Source organism: Mirounga angustirostris, unplaced genomic scaffold, assembly GCF_029215605.1.
Source record: "Mirounga angustirostris isolate CCGP_5_RB_7025 unplaced genomic scaffold, mMirAng1.0.hap1 SCAF_9, whole genome shotgun sequence".
In the NCBI taxonomy this organism is placed as follows: domain Eukaryota; kingdom Metazoa; phylum Chordata; class Mammalia; order Carnivora; family Phocidae; genus Mirounga; species Mirounga angustirostris.
The window spans coordinates 54,447,275-54,467,412 of record NW_026991717.1 but is presented as its reverse complement, the minus strand read 5'-3'; the positions used below and the strand labels follow the sequence as shown (position 1 = coordinate 54,467,412).

General features: G+C 36.6%; 1 protein-coding gene across 1 annotated transcript in view; it reads right to left on the bottom strand.

Moving 5' to 3' along the window:
• The window catches only part of ATP8B4 (ATPase phospholipid transporting 8B4 (putative)), a 266,629-nt gene that overhangs the window by 70,809 nt on the left and 175,682 nt on the right, over positions 1 to 20,138 (bottom strand). The window contains exons 15-16 of the mRNA XM_064570495.1: positions 15,656 to 15,821; positions 1,280 to 1,468 (exon numbers count right to left, since the gene is read on the bottom strand). Of these exons, the coding sequence (XP_064426565.1) occupies positions 1,280 to 1,468; positions 15,656 to 15,821 (355 nt within the window). The remainder of the gene's footprint in view (positions 1 to 1,279; positions 1,469 to 15,655; positions 15,822 to 20,138) is intronic.

Below are 20,138 nucleotides of genomic sequence, written 5' to 3'. Positions count from 1 at the left end.
GCCAACCCAACATTAGTAACACCTCCCCTGAAGCTGTAAATAGAAGATTACTTCTGCTAATACATCATTAGGCCAAAGCCCAGAGCAGCATATGTGCTCTTCAGCAGTACCAATGAGGACTGCCTACAGCCTGTTCAAAAATAAATAAATAAATATCCTCAGATGATGTTTGGTTTTTACCTGCTGAGCGCAATCTCCCACAGCTAGTTTCAAGTAGTTAGAGGCCAAAAACCTACCATGTATACACCTGTTTTCTGTAGTAGAAACTGATTTAATATGATGATCAGGATATTCATAAATTACAACGTATTGGGTTAAATCTTATTTAACAAACATTTATAGAAAATCTACACGCCAAGCTCTGGGCATTTTAAGACGACTAAAACACAGTACTGCCCTCATGTAGCACATACTCTAACAACTGGGAAGATCATGAGTATCATGGGGCTGGTATCACACTGGTGTTATGAACAAGATGCTCTGAGGAAGAGACGAATGCAGTTATTTGGAGAGTAGAAAAAGCATTGAGGGAATAGGGGACATTTAAGTTGGACATTTCCAGGTGACTAGAAGTTTTCCAAGAGAAGTAGGCAAGAGAAAGTCCTAGGTAGAGAAAATAGCACACACAAAGGGTAAAAGTACACAATGCATGCCTGGAATGGCAAGATCTAGTAAGGCTTGGGAAGTTTGGAGAAGTAGAAGAAAAGTAGATTGAGGTCAGATTGTAAATAATCTTGACCATCCTGTTAAAAATGTTACCCTCTAAGTTCTAGGAAGCCACCAAGGATTTTATGTAGGATTTATGGCAAAATCAGGCCAATGGTTGAGAAAGAATACCCTGGTATCAACACAGAGTATTAAGTTCTTGAAGATACTGCAGTAATATAAGCAAGTAGTGGTGAGAGCCTTAACTAAAGCAGTTATACTGGAAACACAAGGAGTAGTATTTGAGGATCTATTAATTCTCTGTGTCTCAGTTTTGTTATCTTTAAAATGGGCATAAAAATAATAGTACCTACCTTATAGGGTTGTTGTGACAGTTAAATCAGTTAATTCATGAGGAGCATCTACAATAGCGCTGGACTTAATAAGCACTTTTACATATTACTTATACTTACTACTGCAGTGTTAAGGCTAAGTTGAAAATGAAAGAAGTTCACCAAGTCACAAAAAAAATCATAACTCTCAGTACATAACCAAGAGTGAAATCATTCTTGAGAAGCAGGAATGTAACAAGTACTATTAAAAGATCAAACATAATCTCAGCTACCAGCCATACCTATGACAGACATCCTTTTTCTGATATTGTTGAAGTCCAAGAAGGCAAGCAGTTGGTAAGTAACCAGTGTTCCCAACTCTTCTACAGTTATTGTCTCTGGGGTTCGAGACTTAAAAATGAACCCAAAATTTCTTGCAGCAGTCACTAAAGCCCCCTCATCAGGTGACTGAACTTGGTAAATCAGCTGTCCTAAAAGGAAAAGAAACTATCATGTTAAACAACAGCAAAAAAAAAAAAAAAAAAAAATCTATTAAACAAAAAAGGAAAAAAACCAAATACATTAATACGGAGAATAATTGCTAACATTCACAGAATGCCAATACTAATGTCAACTCATCTATAACACTGAACTCAAGTGTTAGCTCCAGAAATCAGAACTTTTCTGCTTGCCAACCAGCTGGACGAAGTGCCTGTCCTGCGGGATACTACAGGATGCCAGGCATACCACCACCAGAGCCCTTGTCATCTTATACAAAAATACCCATTTCTGCATCTCCCTTTCCACAATGCTGAAAGTTTCTCAGGTCAGAGGCTGTATCTTTGTATTTTCAGTGACTAGAGATGTGCAGTGGAAGTTTCACAAACTAAAACACTTAATATGAATTAACTCACATAATCCTCACAGAAAGCCTTGAGGTTGGGATTATTAAAATTATTATTTCCATTTTATACCACTGACCTATGACTATAGAGGTTATATGATTTTTGCAAGATCACACAGCCAAAGAGTAATAGAGCAGGTATTCCAAATTCCACTTCAGTCTGCAACTAATGACCATTTTATGAGAATGCATACAAGATACCCTTGAAATCAAACTGGTGTGTTCATTCGTGGTGCTTGATATTGTGAAAGTATTGGGCTGGGAGTAAGAGGGGAGAAGAAAGAAAAATAATGAAATGAACCAAAAAAACAAACTAAAACAAAAAGCCATAAAAATACAGCATGTATAAGGTAAAACCTTCTATATAAAATTCTATTATCTTTGTAAAAATACATTAGAAAAAGTAGGCAGAGCTATATCCATATTTACTGAGTTATAGTAATGCCCAAGATAAATTCTTTAAAAAATGAATTGCATATTAATGTGTATGATTCCTTTTCATAAAAAACAAACCAACTTATGTATATTCATATATATATACACACACACACACACACACATACAAGTGGAAAGGGTAAAATGATGTACACCAAATGTTATCATTGGTTACCACTGTACGGGTGAGATTGGAGTTCACAGAAGAAATTATTAGCTTTGCCTTTATAAACTTTGTACTGTGTGGTTTTCCCTTATATGGTAGCCATAAATTAATTTTGAAATTCAAAAAGGGAAAAGAATTAAAACAATTACTTGATTTACCTATGAAATGATATAACTTCCACTTCTGGCAACACGGTAAGCTAGGTGCTAGGACAAACTTCCCTGCTACAAACAACTACAGATTCTGTATAAAACATTTTTATTTTTTAAATACATTTATGAAAGATGTACTGGCAAGAAAACAAGAATTTTTCAAGTCAAAGACCGAGGGAAAAAATAAAATGAATAAAAGAAGACTGTAGCCAGCGTTTGCCTTGAGGGCATTTTCTGAACCAGGAGAACTTGATCATTGGTTTCCAGCCTCTGAGGGTTCATGCATATTTGTACCCTAAATTCATAATATCTAAGTGGCTTAAAAAAATCAAACTAAAAATTTGGTTTAATATGTTCCTGTGTTAGAACACTGACCGAAGCAAAGCAAGTCCTTTCTGGAGGAACCAGTCTTTACCTTAGGACCCAAAGAATTTCTAAAAATAGAGGGGGGCAGAGCAAGATGGCGGAGGAGTAGGAGACCTGGATTTCGTCTCCTCTCAGGAATTCAGCTGGAAAGGGATCAAACCATTCTGAACACCTACAAACCCAACAGGAGATCGAAGAAAAGAAGAGCAACAACTCTCTCATCAGAAAAGCGACCACTTTCTGGAAGGTAGGACGTGCGGAGAAGTGAATCGGAGGCGATATTCGGGAGGATAGGCGGCGGGGGAGGGGCCTCCGTCGGCCGCTTCTGGCAAGTGATAGAGCCGCGGAGCACAAAATCGGAACTTTTAGAACTCTGCTCCGCTGAGGGACGTCACTCTGGTGGCTAAGCGGGGGGTGGGACCCTCCGGGACAGTGTGGTCTCAGGACCCTCAGGGTCACAGAAAACCCGGGGGTGCCTGAGTGTGGCAGAGCTCCCAGGTATCGGAGCAGGGAAGCCGGCTGCAGAGGCAGAGCCCAGGCGCGGGCTCTCAGCTCGGGGTGGCCATAGACCGTGATCCGCGGCCCAGTCGGGCCCCTGCTCTTCCACCAGGGACCCAACAAGCGGCAGATCCGGGGAGACTCACCTTCCTCCCCCGGGAGGAGCCGCGCGGGAGTGCACCGCAGGGATCTGCTGGGTTTGGTGACTCCACTCGGGGTCGGGTGCCAGGGATAGAAATGCGCGGTCACAGGCCAGGTGAGCATGGAGTGCGGCCGGAGACCGGGGAGACGGGAGTGATTGACGGCTTCTCTCTGGGGCTCACTGAGAAGCGGGGCCCGAGTTCTCGGCTCCTCCGGGGCGGAGATTGGGAGGCCGCCATTTTCACTCTCCGCCTCCAAAGCTGTACGGAAAGCTCGCAGGGAACAAAAGCCCCGGAGAGCAAACCCGAGCAGATTACTTAGCCGGGAGGGGGCAAGAGCGGGGCAACTCCGCCTCCGGCAGAGACATTTGGAAACCACGGCAACAGGCCCCTCCCCAGAAGATCAGCGAGAACAGCCAGCCAAGACCAAGTTTACCGATCAATGAGAACGGCAGAACTCCAGCGCTAGGGGACTACTGCACATAGAATTCATGGCTTTTTTACCATGATTCTTTAGTCTTTCAAAGTTAATTTTTTTTAACTTTTTGTCTTTTTATTTCTTTTTGAATTTTTCTTTTTCCCTTTTTCAACCAACATCTTATCAATCCCTTTTTTTAAAAAAAAAACATTTTTATTTTTCATTTTTAGAGTCATAGTCTATCCCTTCATAGTAGTTACCCATATTTTTGGCTTATATATATAAGTTGTTCTCTCTTTAAAATTTTGAGATAGTTTCTTCTAACAGATTAAAATATACCCTAATCTCTAGTATATGGTGTTTTCTATTCCCCTGTCTGATCACATCCTCTCCCTTTTTTTTTCTTTTTCTTTTTTCTTTTTTTAAATCCTCTTCTTTCTTTTTTCAAACAACTTCTTATCAATTCCTTTTATAAAATTTTTTATAATTTCCATCTTTACAGTCATATTCCATCCCTTCATCATATCAACCCTTATTTTTGTACATATATAAGTTTTTCTTTCTTTAAAATTTTGGGAGGCACTTTCTTCTAAAAGACCAAAATACACCCCAAATCTAGTGTGTGGCACTGATCTATATACCAGCCTGATCATATTTGATCACATTCTGTTTTTTTGTTGTTGTTGTTGTTTTGTTTTGTTTGTTTTTGTTTTTATCTTTATCTTTTTCTTTTTTTCTTTTTCTTTTTTCTCTCTTTCCCTTTCTTATCCCACTGCTTCAGGTCTTTCCTGATTTGTTTAGAGTATATTTTCTGGGGACGTGGTTACTCTGCTAGCATTTTGTTCTCTCATTAATCTATTCTCCTCTGCACAAAATGACAAGATGGAAAAAATCACCTCAACGAAAAGAACAAGAGGTAGTACCGACTGCCAGGGACCTACTCAATACGGACATTAGTACAATATCAGATCTAGAGTTCAGAATCATCACTTTAAAGATACTAGCTGGGCTTGAAAAAAATATGGAAGTTATTAGAGAAACCCTTTCTGGAGAAGTAAAAGAGCTAAAATCAACCTAGTAGAAATCAAAAAGGCTATTAATGAGGTGCAATCAAAAATGGGGGCACTAAATGCTAGAATAAATGAGGCAGAAGAGAGAATCAGTAATATAGAAGATGAAATGATGGAAAATAAAGAATGAGAAAAAGAGAGATAAACAACTACTGGATCACAAGGGCAGAATTCGAGAGATAAGCGATACCATAAGACGAAACAACATTAGAATAATTGGGATCCCAGAAGAAGAAAAAAGAGAGAGAGGGGCAGAAGGTATAATGGAGAAAATTATAGCAGAGAACTTCCCTAATTTGGGGAAGGAAACAGGCATGAAAATCCAGGAAGCACAGAGAACCCCTCTCAAAATCAATAAAAATAGGTCAACACCCCGACATCTAATAGTAAAACTTACGAGTCTCATAGACAAAGAGAAAATCCTGAAAGCAGCTCAGGAGAAGAGATATGTAACCTACAAGGGTAGAAACATTAGATTGGCAACAGACCTATCCACAGAGACCTGGCAGGCCAGAAAGGACTGGCAGGATATATTCAGAGCACTAAAAGAGAAAAATATGTAGCCAAGAATACTATATCCAGCTAGGCTGTCATTGAAAATTGAAGGAGAGATAAAAAGCTTCCAGGACAAACAAAAACTAAAGGAATTTGCAAACACAAAACCAGCCCTACAGGAAATCTTGAAAGGGGTCCTCTAAGCAAAGAGAGAGCCTAAAAGCAACATAGTCCAGAAAGGAACAAAGACAATATACGGTAACAGTCACCTTACAGGCAATACAATGGCACTAAATTCCTATCTTTCAATAGTTACCCTGAATGTAAATGGGCTAAATGCCCCAATCAAAAGACACAGGCTAACAGACTGGATTAAAAAACAAGACCCATCGATATGCTGTCTGCAAGAGACTCATTTTAGAATGAAAGACACCCCCAGATTGAAAGTGAGGGGGTGGAAAACCATTTACCATGCTAATGGACGCCAAAAGAAAGCTGGGGTGGCAATCCTTATATCAGACAAATTAGATTTTAAACCAAAGACTGTAATAAGAGATGAGGAAGGACACTATATCCTACTTAAAGGATCTATCCAACAAGAAGATCTAACAATTGTAAATATCTATGCCCCTAACATGGGAGCAGCCAATTATATAAGGCAATTAATAACAAAAGCAAAGAAACACATTGACAACAATACAATAATAGTGGGGGACTTTAACATCCCCCTCACTGAAATGGACAGATCGTCTAAGCAAAAGATCAACAAGGAACTAAAGACTTTAAATGACACACTGGACCAAATGGACTTCACAGACGTATTCAGAACATTCCACCCCAAAGCAACGGAATACACATTCTTCTCTAGTGCCCATGGAACATTCTCCAGAATAGATCACATCCTAGGTCATAAATCAGGTCTCAACCGGTACCAAAAGATTGGGATCATTCCCTGCCTATTTTCAGAACACAGTGCTTTGAAACTAGAACTCAATCACAAGAGGAAAGTCGGAAAGAACTCAAATACATGGAGGCTAAAGAGCATCCTACTGAAGAATGAATGGGTCAACCAGGAAATTAAAGAAGAATTAAAAAAATACATGGAAACCAATGAAAATGAAAACACAACTGTTCAAAATCTTTGGGATGCAGCAAGGCAGTCCTAAGAGGAAAGTATATAGCAATACAAGCCTTTCTCAAGAAACAAGAAAGGTCTCAAGTACACAACCTAACCCTACACCTAAAGGAGCTGGAGAAAGAACAGCAAATAAAGCCTAAACCCAGCAGGAGAAGAGAAATAATAAAGATCAGAGCAGAAATCAATGAAATAGAAACTAAAAGAACAGTAGAACAGATCAACGAAACTAGGAGCTGGTTCTTTGAAAGAATTAACAAGATTGATAAACCCCTGGCCAGACTTATCAAAAAGAGAAGAGAAATGACCCAAATCAACAAAATCATGAATGAAAGAGGAGAGATCACAACCAACACCAAAGAAATACCAACAATTATAAGAACATATTATGAGCAACTCTATGCCAGCAAATTAGATAACCTGGAAGAAATGGATGCATTCCTAGAGATGTATCAACTACCAAAACTGAACCAGGATGAAATAGAAAACCTGAACAGACCTATAACCACTAAGGAAATTGAAGCAGTCATCAAAAATCTCCCAAAAAACAAAAGCCCAGGGCCAGATGGCTTCCCAGGGGAATTCTACCAAACATTTCAAGAAGAATTAATATCTATTCTTCTGAAACTGTCCCAAAAAATAGAAATGGAAGGAAAACTTCCAAACTCATTTTATGAGGCCAGCATTACCTTGATCCCAAAACCAGACAAAGACCCCATCAAAAAGGAGAATTCCAGACCAATATCCCTGATGAACATGGATGCAAAAATTCTCACCAAAATACTAGCCAATAGGATCCAACAGTACATTAAAAGGATTATTCACCATGACCAAGTGGGATTTATCCCTGGGCTGCAAGGTTGGTTCAACATCTGCAAATCAATCAATGTGATACAATACATTAACAAAAGAAAGAACAAGAATCATATGATCCTCTCAATAGATGCAGAAAAAGCTTTTGACAAAGTACAGCATCCTTTCTTGATCAAAACTCTTCAGAGTATAGGGATAGAGGGTACATACCTCAATATCATAAAAGCCATCTATGAAAAACCTACAGCGAATATTATTCTCAATGGGGAAAAACTGAGAGCTTTCCCCCTAAGGTCAGGAATGCGGCAGGGATGTCCACTATCACCACTGCTATTCAACATAGTATTGGAAGTCCTAGCCACAGCAATCAGACAACAAAAAGAAATCAAAGGCACCCAAATCAGCAAAGAAGAAGTCAAACTCTCACTCTTTGCAGATGTATGATACTTTATGTGGAAAACCCCAAAGACTCCACCCCAAAACTGCTAGAACTCATACAGGAATTCAGTAAAGTGGCAGGATATAAAATCAATGCACAGAAGTCAGTGGCATTCCTATACAGCAACAACAAGACAGAAGAAAGAGAAATTAAGGAGTCGATCCCATTTACAATTGCACCCAAAACCATAAGATACCTAGGAATAAATCTAACCAAAGAGACAAAGGATCTGTACTCAGAAAACTATAAAATACTCATGAAAGAAATTGAGGAAGACACAAAGAAATGGAAAAACGTTCCATGCTCATAGATTGGAAGAACAAATATTGTGAAGATGTCAATGCTACCTAGAGCAATCTACACATTCAATGCAATCCCCATCAAAATACCATCCACTTTTTTCAAAGAAATGGAACAAATAATCCTAAAATTTGTATGAAACCAGAAAAGACCCCGCATAGCCAGAGGAATGTTGAAAAAGAAAAGCAAAGCCGGCGGCATCACAATTCCGGACTTCCAGCTCTATTACAAAGCTGTCATCATCAAGACAGTATGGTACTGGCACAAAAACAGACACATAGATCAATGGAACAGAATAGAGAGCCCAGAAATGGACCCTCAACTCTATGGTCAACTAATCTTCGACAAAGCAGGAAAGAATGTCCAATGGAACAAAGACAGTCTCTTCAACAAATGGTGTTGGGAAAATTGGATAGCCACATGCAGAAGAATGAAACTGGACCATTTCCTTACACCACACACAAAAATAGACTCAAAATGGTTGAAAGACCTCAATGTGAGACAGGAGTCCATCAAAATCCTAAAGGAGAACACAGGCAGCAACCTCTTTGACCTCAGCCGAAGCAACTTCTTCCTAGAAACATCGCCAAAGGCAAGGGAAGCAGGGGCAAAAATGAACTCTTGGGACTTCATCAAGATAAAAAGCTTTTGCAAAGCAAAGGAAACAGTCAACAAAACCAAAAGACAACCGACAGAATGGGAGAAGATATTTGCAAATGACATATCAGATAAAGGGCTAGTATCCAAAATCTATAAAGAACTCATCAAACTCAACACCCAAAGAACAAAGAATCCAATCAAGAAATGGGCAGAAGACATGAACAGACATTTTTCCAAAGAAGACATCCAAATGGCCAACAGACACATGAAAAAGTGCTCAGTATCACTCAGCATCAGGGAAATCCAAATCAAAACCTCAATGAGATACCACCTCACACCAGTCAGAATGGCTAAAATTAACAAGTCAGGAAACAACAGATGTTGGCGGGGATGTGGAGAAAGGGGAACCCTCCTACACTGTTGGTGGGAATGCAAGCTGGTGCAGCCACTCTGGAAAACAGTATGGAGGTTCCTCAAAAAGTTGAAAATAGAGCTACCATATGATCCAGCAATTGCACTACTGGGTATTTACCCCAAAGATACAAAAGTAGGGATCCGGAGGGGTACGTGCACCCCTATGTTTATAGCAGCAATGTCCACAATAGCCAAACTGTGGAAAGAGCCAAGATGTCCATCGACAGATGAATGGATAAAGAAGATGTGGTGTATATATATGCAATGGAATATTATGCAGCCATCAAAAGGAATGAGATCTTGCCATTTGCAACGATGTGGATGGAACTGGAGGGTACTATGTTGAGTGAAATAAGTCAAACAGAGAAAGACATATATCATATGATCTCACTGATATGAGGAATTCTTAATCGCAGGAAACTGAGTGCTGCTGGAGTGGGGGGTGGGGTGGGAGGGATGGGGTGACTGGGTGATAGACACTGGTGAGGGTATGTGCTCTGGTAAGCGCTGTGAATTGTGCAAGACTGTTGACTCTCAGATCTGTACCTCTGAAACAAATAATGCAATATATGTTAAGAAAAAAAAAAAAAGAAGAAGGTAGCGGGAGGGGAAGAATGAAGTGGGGGAAATCGGAGGGGTAGACAAACCATGAGAGACGATGGACTCTGAAAAACAAACAGAGTTCTAGAGGGGAAGGGGGTGGGAGGATGGGTTAGCCTGGTGGTGGGTATTGAGGAGGGCACATTCTGCATGGAGCACTGGGTGTTATGCACAAACAATGAATCATGGAACACTTCATCTAAAACTAATGATGTAATGTATGGGGATTAACATAAGAATAAAAAAAAAAGAATTTCTAAAAATAAACTTCCAAGTAAAATGGTCATCTCACAGTCAAAAATCATTAAAATCCCAATAAACAAGACATAGTGAGAACCAACAGAAAGAAAAGAAAGAATAAAGACCTGCAAAACCCCCAGATATTGGAATTATTAGAAAAAGCACACATAAATACTTAATAGATTTCAAAAAAAATAAGAGTCATAAAATTAAGATTTGATAAAGAACCAAAGACCTTATAGAAATTAAAAATTAAAAGCTGCAAATTAGATACTACTAGAGAAAGAAGTAATGTACTGGGGCGGGGGGGATGGAGAAAATTCCAGGATATATCCAAAGAGACAGAAAAAGGGAAAAATGAGAGACTTCTTAAAAGACATAGAGAACAGAGTGAAAATATCTGACACTGAACATCTAATATGAGAGGGGAAAATGAATCAGAGGCAACGCTGGAAAAAATACGTGGCCAAGGAAACTCCAGAAGTGATGAGAGATGACATTCTACAGATTCATGAATCTCAGTGAATTCCAAGCAATATAAATTTTATAAAAACCCACCCCTATAGTGAGAACATGGAAGGAGAAATCTTAAAAGTAGCCAGGGAGAGAAGACTGATGACTTCAGTCTGACAACTGGACTGAGAGCTGACTATACAGTAAGAGAAATAGTAGCAGGATACAGTGGAGTACCTTCAGTGTGTTGAGAGAAAACTGTCGCTTTAAATTTCTGCACACAGCAAAATCTTCAAGAATAAGAATGAAATAAAGTTGTTTTTCAAACAAAGTTTTTGAAAGTTTACTACCAGGAGGTTCTCCCTAACAAATTCCAAAGAATACACTTCATGTCAACAGAAGATCAGAGATGGGACAAGCATTAAAGAGCATAGAAATTAGTAAGTATACAGGATAAATCTAAGGAAACACTGACTATAAAAACAATAAAAACATCTTGTGGGATTAAAAAAGAAAATACATGACAAGAGGACTATATAATTCTTCTTAGAGGGTTGATTAGTGTTGAAGGGTCCTGAAGTCTTTGTTTTGTTCAAAAGAAGGCTTAGACTTTGATAAGTTCATTATGCTAAAATTTCTAGGCTAACCACTAAAATACAAATAAGGATTCCAAAGCAGCAGATTAAAATGGAATAAATCCATAAGAGGAAAAATAAAAAAGAAGAAGAAGAGACTAAGACAAAAGATGGGGCAAATACAAAATACAAAATAAGATGGTAGAAATAAACTAAATATACCAATATTATATATTAAATACTTAAAGTCTAAATATATCAATAATCAATAAAGGTAATGGACTAAATGTTCTGTCAAACTAAATATTTTTTTAAATGTCAAAAATTACGCCATTCACAAAAGATGTGTCTAAAACACAAAGACTGACAGGTAGATTGGCAGGAAATAATGGGAAAAGATAAACAATACAAATCTAACAAAAGTAAAACATCTATAACTATATTCATATCAGCCAAAATAAACTTTAAGGCAAAAATACTACTACAGATAAAGAGGATCAATGTATATTGATACAAGTTTAATTTAAAGAGACATAAGTCTAAACGAATATCTAATAACATGACCTTAAAATATAAAAAGCAAACATCGACACAGCTACAAACAGAAATAGACAAATTTACCATTATAGTTGATGATTTTAACATACTCATTAATTGTGAAATTGAGTACTCAAAATAATCCACAGAGGGTTAGAAAACTGAACAATTCAATTAACAAACATTATCTCATGGATATATTTAGAACCCAGGACCTAATAACTGTAGAATGTACATTCATTTCAAGCACACATGAAACATTTATGGAAACTGAATACATACCAGGCCATTAAGCAAGCCTCAATAAATTTTAAAGGATTGATACCATGAGGCAGTAAGAAAAAATATTCTAAATTTTTTATCTCTTTAATTGCAATACACTAAAATAAAAAAAAATCCTATTAAAAGCTCTTGTACTTGGGTGCCTGGGTGACTCAGTTGGTTAAGCGACTGCCTTCGGCTCAGGTCATGATCCTGGAGTCCCAGGATCGAGTCCCGCATCGGGCTCCCTGCTCGGCAGGGGGTCTGCTTCTCCCTCTGACCCTCCCCCGTCTCATGCTCTCTCTCTCTCATTCTCTGTCTCAAATAAATAAATAAAATCTTAAAAAAAAAAAAGCTGTTGTACTTTCCACTTTACTGCTTCTAAAATTTCATCCTGGAGAAGGAAATGAGAATGTCAACTTCCCCAAATGACTTCTCCATGAAACAGCACACATAAAATAAAAGCGATAGCTTCAACTATAAATTATACAATCATAAATTTTAAGTTTATTAGATTTGGGTTCTAGTCTTTTCCATAATTAACATTTATATATGAAAACTTTGTTTTTCAAGGTACTTTAACATATGGCTTTAAGCTATCTATCCTGTAATTAAAGCTGTAAAAGGAGAGCAAAATAATTTCCCCCTACTCAGTGATGTAATCCTTCACTTAGAATTTGGTATCTTAAAGCAAGAGACAGAAACAGTTTAAAGGATATATACATCTACATCTCTTCACTTCAAAATACCTTTATATAGCAAGATATTACCAATACCCACCAGAATGGGTAAAATTTAAGAATAATAATACTAAATGGTGGCAAGAATGTCAAAGTACTAGAACTCTCATACACTGATGGTGGGATTTGTAAAATGATACAACCACTTTTGAAAACTAGTTGGGCAGTTTCTTATAAAGTTAAACATATACTATGATCTGGCAATTTCTATTCCTAAGTGTTTACCAAAAACAAATTTGTTAAATATTTTTAAAGACATAAAAACATTTATGGCAAACCAAATGTGCATGAACAGAGGACTAGAAAAGAAAATTATGGTACACTCGCACAATGTAATATTACTCAGCCATAAAAATTAATGAACTATTGATTGATACAACAACATGGACGAATGACAAAAACATTACATTGTGTGAGGGGTGCCTGGGTGGCTCAGTCAGTTAAGCGTCCAACTCTTGGTTTCGGCTCAGGTCATGATCTTGGTCAGGGTCATGAGATTGAGCCCCACATCTGGCTCTGTGCTCATAGTGGAGTCTACCTGAGATTCTCTCCCTTTCCTTCTGCCCCTCCCCCTGCTCATGCATGCTCTCTCTCTCTCTCTCTCAAAAAATGAATAAATCTTAAAAAAAAAAAAAAACTACATTGTGTCAAAGAAGCCAGACACAAAAGAATACATATTGTATGATTCCATTTATATGAAGTACAAGAACAGTCAAAATTCATCTCTGATGATAGAAATCACAGCGGTGGTTGGCTGGGCAGGGGTTGGGATTGTGGACTGAAAAGGGACAGGAATAATCTCTCTGGAGTGATAGAAATGATTTACACCCTGTTGGGGATGGGAATGGGGGTTACATGGGTGTATATAATTGTCAGAATTCATCAAACAACACACGTAAGATCTGTGTGTTTTATTACATTTAATTATATCACATTATGAAAAATTTTAAGTGATACTAGAAAAGAAGAATGAATGCTATCAGTAAACTAGAATTTTGACAAATGTCTACAAGATAAAAAGTAGATTTGACCACTGAAGAAGTAAGAGAAAAACACAGCTCAAAGCATTTGCAAAAGAAAATGAATACAGAGGTAAGAGAAATCTTCAAAAGATTCTCCAGACTCAGAGTCAGCAAATGAGAAGAGAAGTGCTCTTGGGGGCATCATTAGTAAAATTAGTTGAAGAATTCCACTCAGCACTCCAGCCCATCTGAGCTCCTCCTTCTGCCAGCTTACTCAGAACTGGCTTCAGTGTCAGTTGCCTCCAGAACAAAACCTTGAAAATGTTCTTCTACACGAAGTGTACATTCCACTAAAGGAAACCTCAAAGATTTGAGTGCTGCAGCTGGAGACCAAAACTGAGAAGAGTCTGAATCACTTGAGAATTTCATAAGAATAAGAGAGAAAATGAGGGAAAGGAATCCGATGATTGACATTTTCTTCCAGGCCAGACCTTCAGTACAACTCTCTCTCAAGTGGGAGTTTTGCCACAGACTCCTAGCACTAGATCTGAAAAAGTAAGATAGTTAAGCCCAGATACCATATGAATTCCTGGAGGGAGGAACCCCACACCCAGAAGATGAGCTATGTATTCTATCTCTCCCCCCACAACCTCGGGAGATTGGCCACTGTAATCAGAATCTACATTCAGCAAGGGACAAACAGGGATTCTCAAATACAAATAAGAATAGGCAACCACAATTCATCAAATATTTGAGAATATGAAGATTAGACACAGAATTCAAAAAATAACATTCTATAAAATGAAAAATCACAGAGGAAACAAAAGAAAATTTCAAATTAAGAAAATAAAGATCCTCAAAGAGCTCTAAGGAGGATATAACATTAAAATAAAAACAGCTATTAAAATAAAAACAGTTTTGGAAATGAAATAAACTCAAAGGGCAAAGATAAAAAGAATGCCTTACTTAAAGGCACTGTGATATCCTCAGATAAAAATATAATTAATCATTGTTCTTAGAATTATAAAGATCAGTTTGAGTCATAAATATACTTATATAAATCCTCACAGCAATTAAAACTGGGGGAATGGGTCAGTCCAGCATCATGGAGGACAAAACTATGGCTTGAATGTAATCGCAAGAAGGAAAAAATAAAGAAAAAATATATAGAGAGAGAAAACATAAACAAGTGTATATATGTACATATACACACACATATATATGACATACATGCATACATATATACAGTCAACAGTCTTTATATATTTCACTTTGAAGTTGAAATTACTTGGGTGGTAATTTTTACTCACTCACTGGTAGCAGAAAGAAATAAAACTTATGAATGGAATAGACTGGGCTCAAATGGAGCAAGAAGCTGATTCACTATACCATTATCTACTTGCCTCATTGCTTCAATATTAAAGTGGCCCAGCTGATTTTGTTCTATTCTATGAACCCTGGGCCCTATACAACCTTAATAGTGTGAGGACTTGTTCATAATGGGGACTAAGAGCATCCTACTCTCTGTGTACATCTATCCCCATTATTGGGAAAACTCATTCATTCTACGCATATGCCTGATCATCATCTATTAGATGTTTGTGTTAATGACGAGAGCTAAACACCTCAACTGTTATTTTCCTACTTGTCCTGGCTATCAGGAAGCTCACAGTCAAATATGGTGCTTGATCATTAGAAAGATTTCATCCCCTTGTACTTGCACATTTGGGCCCTCATCTTTCTATTACTCCTATTTCTCTTCTTTTTCTCTCCTTTGCAGTCTCTCCATAATTCTTAGAAAACACTCAGGATATAAATTCATACAAAGAAAAGCTGGTAATAGGTAAACCCCTTATGCAATGTATACTTTTCATCAGAACATCTTTCTAACTCCAAATATTTTATAGAAGTATCATTTCTGATTTAAAAAGCAAAGCTCACCACTCAGACATGCTATGTACTTACCTGCACTATTTTCCTCCGACATTACAGTGTGACAAAGGGCAAGTAATCGAAGAAATTCATGCACTTTGGAATCCCCCAGTTTAACAGATTCCATCAGATGGTGGTCAGAGAACTGAAATGTTGTATCTGCTTGGGGATTGACTGAGAAATCCACAGGCTCATTTTTCTGTAGGAGAACAATAGAAAAAAAAACTATACACCTCCTTCCAACAACAATCTTTTAAAATTCAAAATATTTCCTCTATGTATTTTTAGTGTTTGTATGATTTTTCAGCCTCAAACATCTGGCACTACAATGGCTTTATTTCCTCATTACTGTTAAATATCATCTTCTCCTTTCAGAGCCAAGTACCAAAGCAGTGACCCTTCCAAAAGCATAAGGGAAAAAAAATATCCAATGGCTGTACAGATCCTCAAATACTTATTGCAACTCCAACATACAAAGAAGCCCTGATGTTTTTTTTTTTTTTTCAAAACCTACTCAATGGCAAAACCTGACCTGACTTGAATTCATATTGGAAGCAATATCTGACCTAGAATGGTATGTGTCTAATTATAGACTTTAGTCTACTTAGTATGAATTAATATTTTCCAATGCAAAAATATTAATGTGTTTTATTAGAGTACTTTCTCAGATCTCTCTGGAGATACTGCATAATACAATGATAGGATTAAAATTGGGATCTTGAAGAGATATTTGCACTCACATGTTCATTGCAGCTTTATTTACAATAGCCAAGAGGTAGAAACAACATAAACATCCATCAACAAATGAATGAATAAAGAATATGTGATATACAGATACAATGGAATATTATCCAGCCATAAAGAAAGAAGAGAATCCTGTCTTTATGCCACAACATGAATGAACCTTAAAGGCACATGTTTAAGTGAAATTAGTCAGTTACAAAAGAACAACTACTGCATTATTCCACTTATCTGAGGTACCAAAATAGTAAAACTCATAGAAACAAAGTAGAATGGTTGTTTCCAGGGGCTGGAGGAATGGGGGAATGGGGAAATGGGGAATTGCTGTTAAATAAGTATAGAGTTTCTGTCATGCAAGCTGAGAAAGTTCTAGAGATCTACTGTGCAACTTCATGAGTATTGTTAATAACAGTTTACTGTACACTTAAAAGTGTGTTGAGTAGCCATCAAAAAAAATGAAATCTTGCCATTTGCAATGACGTGGATGGAACTAGAGAGTATTATGCTAACTGAAATAAGTCAATCATAGAAAGACAATTATCATATGATCTCAATGATATGGGGAATTTGAGAAAGAAGGCAGAGGATCATAGGGGAAGGGAGGGAAAAATGAAACAAGACGAAACCAGAGAGGAAGACAAACCATAAGAGACTCTTTTTCTTTTATTAACATATAATGTATTATTTGTTTCAGGGGTACAGGTCTGTGATTCATCAGTCTTACACAATTCACAGCGCTCACCATAGCACATACCCTCTGCAACGTCTATCACCCAGCCACCCCATCCCTCCCACCCCCCTCCACTCCAGCAACCCTCAGTTTGTTTCCTGAGATTAAGAGTCTCATGGTTTGTCTCCCTCTCTGGTTTCATCTTGTTTCATTTTTCCCTCGCTTCCCCTATGATCATCTGCCTTGTTTCTCAAATTCCTCATATCAGTGAGATCATATGATAATTGTCTTTCTCTGATTGACTTATTTCACTTAGCATAATACCCTCTAGTTGCATCCATGTCGTTGCAAATGGCAAGATTTCATTTTTGATGGCTGCATAATATTCCTCTGTGTATATGTGTGTGTGTGTGCGTGTGTGTGTGTGTGTGTGTATACACACACATCTTCTTTATCCATTCATCTGTTGATGGACATCTAGGCTCTTTCCATAGTTTGGCTATTGTGGACATTGCTGCTATATCATAAGAGACTCTTAATCTCAGGAAACAAACTGAGCGTTGCTGGAGTGGAGGGGGGTGGGAGGGATGGGGTGGCTGGGTGATGGACATTGGGGAGGGTATGTGCTATGGTGAGCGCTGTGAATTGTGTAAGACTGATGAATCACAGACCTGTACCCCTGAAACAAATAATACATTATATTTTAATAAAAAATTAAAAATTTTTTTAATTTTAAAATTTAAAAAAATCATACAATAACAAAAAAAATGTATTGAGTAAAAAAAAGAAAAACATGATCAAAGAAATAGGGTAGAACAAAATAGTGGAAGATGATTTGATAGTAAATAAGAACCCTGTTAATTCACTGACTTCTGGAAAGCACAGAACGTACTTCTAAAAGTTTATTATTCAAAGCACTAGTCCTATGATAATGTCTTTGCAAAAACTGGTTGATAGGAAAATACTTTTAATATATACTTCATCATGGAGAATATAGAATATTTTTTATTATATCCAAGTATATGAGAAGATCTGCATACAGGACACTCAGTTGTGTTTATCCCAGAATCATAGAGACTTATTTAATCACAGATTGTTTTGTTCATGTAAGAAATTTTGAAAACAACTTCATTAGGGGAAAAAAATGATCAACTCACTAGCAAGGAGTAAAATACACTCTGACCTTAGAATTCCCTGAAACTCCCAGGGAAGAAACTGTGACTCAAAGAGATCATAGCCAATCAAGCTGTCATTCGACTATAAATTCAGTACATAGTTCATGTTTGTTATGAACCTTCTTGAAACTAGAGGATGAACTTCATCCAAATAAGGGATAACTGGAAAAATCATTAGTAAAGGACTAGTTAGGGGTGAGCACTAAATCCCTTAAAGTGAAGGACTAAGTCTAAAAGAAATAGAGAGATTAAGATGCCAAAACAAAATATCTATATGGTATACCTTGACTACACAAGATGAAAAGACAGCTAAAAAACTGGAAGATATGGATTTCTTCATTTTATTATTTGAAGGTCAGATGATATCATTTAAAGTTTCAAATCAACTAATAAAAATATATATTTAGGATTAAGAAAATATAAAAATATAAAATACAAAAATAGGAAAATATGAGGGAAAGGAGAAATATAATTTCATCATTGTTCATATTAGGACATTAATAGACACTGCCTTAAAAAAAAGTATTAGGAATACTATGTAAACTCTTGAAGTATATGGTAGAAAAACAATGAAATACTTTTTTAATATTTCTAAACATTATAAGAAATGCATACATACAGAATAAAGAATCCATATAAAGAATTATTAAACACAATGTCTATTATTGTTGGACACAAAGTACAACCTAAAATATTATAACTAAGACAATATGTAGCCCTACGTAGATGGCCCAAACTCAATTTTTAAAAGATTGGAATGCAAAGCAAACTCTAATCCTATGCTGTACACACAAGACACACAAAGTCATTCAGAAACAGAAAATAACAGGTGGGCACATGCAAATGAAAAGAAACCAGAAGTTGTGACATTAACATCAAATAAGGTTGAATTCAGGCCAAGAAGAATTAAATGAGTCAAAGGAGAGCAGTTTTAATGTTAAATTGTATAATTCATAATAAAAATATAACCACTATGAATATCAATTTACCCTCAACTAGCATCAATACTTGTAAAACAAAGATTTCAGGCTATGTAAGAGTTATATAGAGAGAAAGAGATTTTCAAAATACTTTGATTACCCTCTTTTATGCTAACAGGTGATATAGATAAAAGATAATAATGAAATAGAAGACCTAAATAATATAACTTACATGGTAGAACTAACTGACATCTAGCTAACTTTATACCTTGAAAACAGAATATACATACATTTCCTTTTAAGAAGCCTGGAACACTGACAACAATTGATTGTATTAAGTCACAAAGAGAACCCCAATAAATTCCAAGAAGTAGATACAATACAAATCTGTTCTTTTATTAAAAGAGCAATAAAGTTAGGAGGGAAACCTCTATCACTTGGGAATTTTAAAACTCTTCCTTAAAAACTTATGTTTCAATGTGGATATTCAAATTGATATGACAAAAATAAAATTAGTAATACAGGCCAAATCTATGTGATAAAATTAAAGAGGTGCTCAGAGAAAAATTAAGAACATAAATATTTGTATATTAAAAAGGAAAAATGAAATTAATAAGTTAAGCATCCAAGTATGAAGTTAGGAAAAAAACTTAAAGAATGAAGAAAGAAGGCATTAATAAAGATAAAAGCAGAGACTATTGATTAAAACACAGGAAAATATATACAAATAATAAATAAAACCCAAAGCTGCACTTTTTCTGTAGAAGAAGGGGACAACTTTCTAATGTAATCAAGATAGAAAAGGAAAAAGACAAACAAAAATAAATTATTTTTTTAAATAGCCACAAAAAGAAAATTAAAAGGATCATAAGACACTTCTTTACTCAACTTTAAGGCACAGATCATTTTGATGTTATATAAACTGTCTCACAGAATACAAAAAGAAGGAAAAATAAGAAAAATTATCTCTTTCTAAAGTAAATATAACATTGGTAGCAAAAGAGACATTA